We start from the raw sequence: 6,000 nt of genomic DNA, 5'->3' as shown, positions 1-6,000 counted from the left end.
CCCTCTGAACAGAAGTGATAGTGGTGGATGGTGGGAGTTATCCAAGGATAGGGTTTGACAGGGCATTGTCAGTGACAGGACAAGAGCCTCAAGTGAAGAAAATAGGATGGGGTCGGACTAGTTCACCACAGGGTCAAGGTAGGGAAGGGAGGACAGTATAGCCAGTGTGGGGGAAAGAGCCTGGGAAAAAACTGAGAAGTGAAGGGATTACAGGTCACGGGGAGGGCAAAGAACAAGTGAAAACCGAGGGTCCTACAGGCAGAGGGGAAGAAAGAAAGAATGATAGGAAATAATGAATGGCCAGATAAAGAAAAAGGCCTCATAGGGACAAACTGGTGGAATATGGCTTTTTTCTTTATTTAGAAAGCAATTCACCAGTAACAGTGTGGGAGGACTTGAACCCTGACAAAGGTGTGGAAAAGAAACCCAAGAATTGTGTATGGAAGAGCCATTCTGCAGGCTTCCCAGTACGCCTTTATAGCATGATAACATACAAGTCTCCTTGTGTTTTGTCAGCTGTATAATCAAGCGAGCCAAACCTGCATACCAGTCATTAGGTACTAGAAAAGGGAAATGACAGAATCCCCAGTCCAGTTAGTTGAGGTCACTTCCCAGGCAGGACTTTCATCTCACAAGCCTGTCGCCTCTCCTTCCCCAGGCTTAGCTCTGTCTCCCTGTACCATGAAGATCTGCGAGTCCTAAGGCAAGTCATTTTAGGGGATGAGGCCAGGGACCAGGAGAGTCAAGAGGCCCAACACAGGCCAGGCCGTGGGTCAGGCGATTTTATGGCAGCCAGACCTGGTAGGAAGGAACGGGGCAGTGAGGAGCTGCTCAGAGTCCAGGAAGATGTAGCTGGGCTGGGTGCTGGAGAGAGAGACCCCAAGGCGTCCTGGAATGTTGCTCTTCCTTCCCCTCTCTCACACTAATCCTTTCTGTCAGTAGTCGACTTGGCTTAGGCAAAGCAGGTTTCTGGGTCCCCAAAGTCCTCTTAGGCAGAAGCTGAAATTCATGGTTTCAGAGTGACAAAAGCAGTCCTGGAGGCTTTTGACCCTAGAGATTCAAAAGGGGAAGAAAAAGGCAACAGAGAAAAACATTTTAATTCAGCCACTCCTTTGGGTCTAGAACAGTGCAGTAGGTTCAAATTCCCAGCTTCCTTTTCATCCTCCTCCCACGAAGACAGGTCCTTCCAGAGCAGCTGGGATCCCTACAAACTCCCAACAAAGACTGGTGCTTATGTAAAAAAACAAAAACAAACAAACAAAAAAAAAAAACCCATTGCTCACTGGATCACTCCAGAATCCAGAAACAGAAGACCTCAATCCTGGGCTGCTCCTCCGCTGCCCCTCCTGTCGGCTACATTTGTGGCACCAAGCAATAACTTACAAAGTAGGGTTCTCACCAGGATTTGTCCTGGATTTCCATCCCTTTCCTAGAGGCAATTCCTGCTAGACGCAAATTTGGGAGGAAAGCCTCATTGTTTGTCCTGAGTCTTATTTTATCCTAGATTTATAGACAAGGAAGTCGTGCTGATTCATAAGCAGTAAGCAAAGCATGCTACATACATAGCCTATTTTTGGAAAGGCTCGAGTTTTGCAGGGTATACAGCAAGGACTGCAGGAGAACACCTATTCCTACATATATGTTTATATAAAATTTAGACTGGTTTCCAAGAGCATTTACACTTTGTAATTATAGCCAAAACACAGTCAGGTAACAAATTTGCTTACTGAATGAATGCATACAATAAAAGGAGAGGGTGTAGCTGGCATATTGTTTTGTGAAGTGGATTATTTGTATGGAAATCCTGGCTAACAATGTGTTGCTATATAAATAATAAAAAACAATCCTTTTTTAAAAACCACCACCACAAACAAAAGACTTAATAATCCTTTTAGTGTCTATAGCCCACAGGTTTTTTTCAACAACAATCAGGAAACCTAATACCAAGAAATTAAATGACTGGTCCAGGGTCCCAGAATCTCACCATGTTAAGAACTGTAGGGCTCTTATACAACCCCCTCATTTTACATGTGAGAAAAACAAGAGTCCCAGAGCAGGACTTGACCAGGGTCACACAAACAAGAAAATAGCAGGAACAGGCTTGGAACCCAGGAGTTCTCTGACTCCCGGGCCTTTTTTTTTTTTTTTTTTTTTTTTGCTCTTGACTTTAAAATATAAGGTCCTCATTCTGACATTTCAGTAATTCAGATCCTGTGCACCTCAGAATCAGGGTAAGCCACCCAGACTGGGTTATTAACATTTTCCATTCAGTCGGAGATTTCCCAGAGCAGGGGCTGAGTGCCCAACCCCAACTCTCCTGGTCCTCCCTCCAGCCGCAGCACTAGTCCCCAGGCTCTACCACTCATGGTTATGTCAGAGGCCAACCCTATCTATCCAGAAACATCCTGCAGTGGGGGAAAGGGCTTTAGAATTGGGAGTCAGTCACTGGTGACCTGATAATGATAATTTACTAGTTCTATAACCCTGGGAAATCATCTAACTTCTTAGTTAACCTTACTTAGTTTGCTCACCTATAAAATAGAGATAGCACTACTGGTTGTGCTAAGGCAAATTATCTGGAAACCCTAAATTCCCACAGAGATCTGAGCTATTTTTAATCTCGGCCGTACCAGGAGCTGGAATCCAATCTACAACCACCAGCCTCCAGGAATAAGTTTATTGAATGAATGAGTGAATACGGTGACTCCCCTAGAGGGGAGGGGAGAGGTGGCAGGCAGTTTTGGTTCGGGGCAGTAGGCTGGGAAATCCTGGGTTACAGTGAACAGGGAGTGACTCAGTAAGGGCCAAGGGAACCATTCCTCTGGAAGGAGGCAGTCAGTCCCCTTCCATACTATATGGCTGTGACTGTTAGGAAGTTTTTTCCCTTCTATCTAGTAGAAATAGTCTCTTGCAAGATGCCTGATTTTGCTTGCTGGAGTCCCTCAGAACCCAGGAGTCCTGCCAGTCTCTCCCTCCCATACCCTTCTCTTACCTGTGCCACGGCCTGCGCTGCTTTCATCCTGAGGCTGGGTGGAAGTTTTTCCTTCTGGCACTGCCGGAAGCCTCTTGGCCCTGGCCTTGGCCAGGTTCGCTTCCTCTGATGGCCACTGAAGCGTAGCCCGTTTGCCAGCCGAATTACGGGCCGTGTAGCTGTACACAGACATGTAGCCCTTGCTGGTGAGCGGGCAGAAGCGCTTGGTGTGGGCATTGTCTTGGGTGGCTCTGCACTGTGGGCACACATATTTTCTCAGGATGGGGCACACCACCCGGCCTTCCTCGTCCTTCAGTGTGTGGGACAAGTAGATGTTTCGAGACTCCCCATTGTGCTTGCAAAAGGTGCAAAGGGGATCCTTGGGGGGCAGGAGGTCCTGCCTTAGGCTGGGGCCAGGGCCTGGGCCAGGCTCTGTCCCTACCCCCTGGGGCTCCAGCTTTTCTTCCCTGAGAGCCCCCACCACACTGGCGAGTCCCAGATAATCCCTCCACAGATTGAAGTCCTCCATCTAAATCGAGGACCCTGTAGTGCAGGCCACCAGCCCTGGTGGGGAAAGATGATGGGATTAGGGCTAGGCAGGGAAGCTAGGGCCTTAAGTATCCTCAAGCAGCCAATTACAACTGAAAGGAGCAAAAGAACCCTCGCTAGCCGCCCCCCACCCCCAGCTCCCACCTCACTTGCAGACTAGAAGTCTACAGGTTACCTCCGCTCCAGAGGGACTTGGGGGAGGGGTCTCTTCCTTTTAGCTCCACATTCAAATAGCCTCTGGTAGAGCTCAGGGCTAGAGAACTAAGAAATCTTCAACTTGCATTTTAATGGAGGGAAGGAGGGAAGGAACCACCCACCCGGCCCCCACCCTACCCCCACCCCACCCCCACACTCTGCTACTGTGTAGTTCTCCCCTGGGTTAGAGGAACACTCTGTGCCTCAGTGCCTCCTGGTCTGGGTGTGACTTTCCTAGCCTTAGGTTGCAACACTCTGGTGGGCCAGTTTCTCCCCCAACCCCTCAGGATTGGCATGCCACAGCCTCAGGTTGCCAGGCTCTGAAAACCAGGATGGTCAAGCAGAGGGGCTCTGGCTCTGGGGTATGAGGGCCTGGGTTTGTATTCCAGACTTTGGGCAAGGGCAGCCAGGTGGTGCAGTGGTTAGCGTACCAGGCTGGAGTCAAGAAGACCTGAGTTCAAATTGGGCCTCAGACACTTACTAGCAGTGTGACCCTGGGCAAGTCATTTAGCCCTGTTTGTCTCAGTTCATCATGTGTAGAATGGGGACACAATGGTGAAGAAAATGGCAAACCACTCTAGCATCTTTGCTGAGAAAACCCCAAATGGGGTCACCAAGGAGTCAGACAATTTGGGCAAGTCACTTGCCTTCCTTGCAAAGTGACTTCCTCTGTCTCTTCTTCTGTAAAACGCTGAAGGCTCAACTAGATGAATCTAATCTAAACCCTTCTCTCTGGGGCCTCGGGCTAAGGCTGGAATAGGCAGGGCTTCAGTGGCAGCCCTTTGCTTGCTAGGCAGTCCAGTAATTTATTTAGTAAATAATTCACCGTCACTTACCAAATGTGTTTGGAGGGCCTAGCATATGAGCCCTGGCCTGGGAGTGGAGAGGCCGAAGGAAGATCTTTCTACGTAGAAATACCACTTGGCTTGCTCTCCTTTGGTGTAGACTACTGCAATAGCCTGTCTATCGGCTTTCCCTGCCCCCACTCCAGTTGGTCTTTGACACAGTTCTCTGAGTGATTTCTGGACCAGGGAATTCTCAAACTCCAGAGGCTCTCTATGACCTCCAGGATCACCTCTAGGCTCCTGTTTGGCACTTGGAGCCCTTCGGACCCCTGGCCTATTTCTCTAGCCTTATTCTACATTACTTCCCTTCCCAGTGGTTCTCTCCTACCTCCTTTGCACTGGCTGTCTGCCATGGTTGGAATGCACTCCCTCTCTTCACCTGTTTCTTGGAATTTCTCAGCTCCTTCAACACTCAGCTTGAGAGCCCTGCAAAGCCTTGGCTGATCGCTGCACTGCTAGTGCCCTCCCCCGTTAGAATCCCCTGTATTATTTTGTATCTAATTTGTGTTTTCCAACATGTATACATATTGTCTCCCCTACAGGGCACAGGTGTCTTTGTATCTCCAGCCTTGCACAATGCCTGTGGGGCTCACTGGAAAAGCAAATGCTTGTTTACTGACGAATATGACCAGGGCTCAATGAGTAGTCCACTTAGTTTAATAAGGGCTCCTACAGCTCCAAGAAAAGAGAGGTGAGTCACTCAGGACTGGGCTAGTCTTGTAAGGCAGTGGGATCAAAATCAGAAGCAAACACTTCTGAGGAGGGACCTGGTCAAAAGAAAGAAAAGAATAAACGGGGGGCGGAATAGGATTAAGGGAAATATATTTAGTTTTTCACAGCATGTCTACTATGGAAGTGTTTTGCATAACTGCACATATATAACCTATATTTAATTGCTTGCCTTATCAATGACGGTAGGTAGGGAGGGGAGGAAGGGAGAAAATTTGGAACCCAAAGTTTTAAAAACACATGTTTTAAAAAATGTTTTTTCATGCAACTGGGAAATAAGAAATACAGGAAATGGTGTACAGAAATCTATCCTGCCCTACAGGAAAATAGAAGGAAAAGGGGATATGAGAAGGGAGATGGTGATAGAAGGGAGGGCAGATTAGGGGAAGGGGTATTCAGAATGCATGCCATCTTGGGGTGGGGGGAGGGGCGAGATGGGGTGAAAATGTGGAACTCAAAATCTTGTGGAAGTGAATGTTGAAAACTAAAAATAAATAAATTTTAAAAAGGTAGTGGGATCAAACTCAAACAGAAATAGGGCTGCATACTGACTCAGACATTATCCTGTCATAATTTTATTTTGTTAAATATTTCCCAATTATATTTTAATCTGGCTCTGCCTCATTCGCCAGTTTTGCTGGCACCAATGCAACCAGGGTGTTCTAGAGAGTCCTATTTGTAGGTGAGAATAAGACAACCTTAAGCCCTTGG

General features: G+C 47.7%; 1 protein-coding gene across 4 annotated transcripts in view; it reads right to left on the bottom strand.

Annotated features, from left to right (window-relative positions):
* Positions 1-326: 326 nt before the first annotated feature.
* Positions 327-6,000, bottom strand: part of NANOS3 (nanos C2HC-type zinc finger 3) — a 28,966-nt gene continuing 23,292 nt past the window's right edge. For 3 of the 4 annotated variants that reach the window (XM_027851343.1, XM_027851341.1, XM_027851342.1), the window contains 3 exons: positions 4,552-5,327; positions 2,993-3,535; positions 327-1,050 (listed from right to left, as the gene is read on the bottom strand). In XM_027851343.1, the coding sequence (XP_027707144.1) occupies positions 1,007-1,050; positions 2,993-3,500 (552 nt within the window). In that variant the 5' untranslated portion in view covers positions 3,501-3,535; positions 4,552-5,327 and the 3' untranslated portion in view covers positions 327-1,006. The remainder of the gene's footprint in view (positions 1,051-2,992; positions 3,536-4,551; positions 5,328-6,000) is intronic. The other variant, XM_027851344.1, reaches the window with a different exon arrangement.

Source organism: Vombatus ursinus, unplaced genomic scaffold (genome assembly GCF_900497805.2).
Source record: "Vombatus ursinus unplaced genomic scaffold, bare-nosed wombat genome assembly UNPS02009173.1, whole genome shotgun sequence".
Classification (NCBI taxonomy): domain Eukaryota; kingdom Metazoa; phylum Chordata; class Mammalia; order Diprotodontia; family Vombatidae; genus Vombatus; species Vombatus ursinus.
The sequence above is the reverse complement of the archived record's forward strand: the minus strand, read 5'-3'. Positions and strand labels throughout refer to the sequence as shown.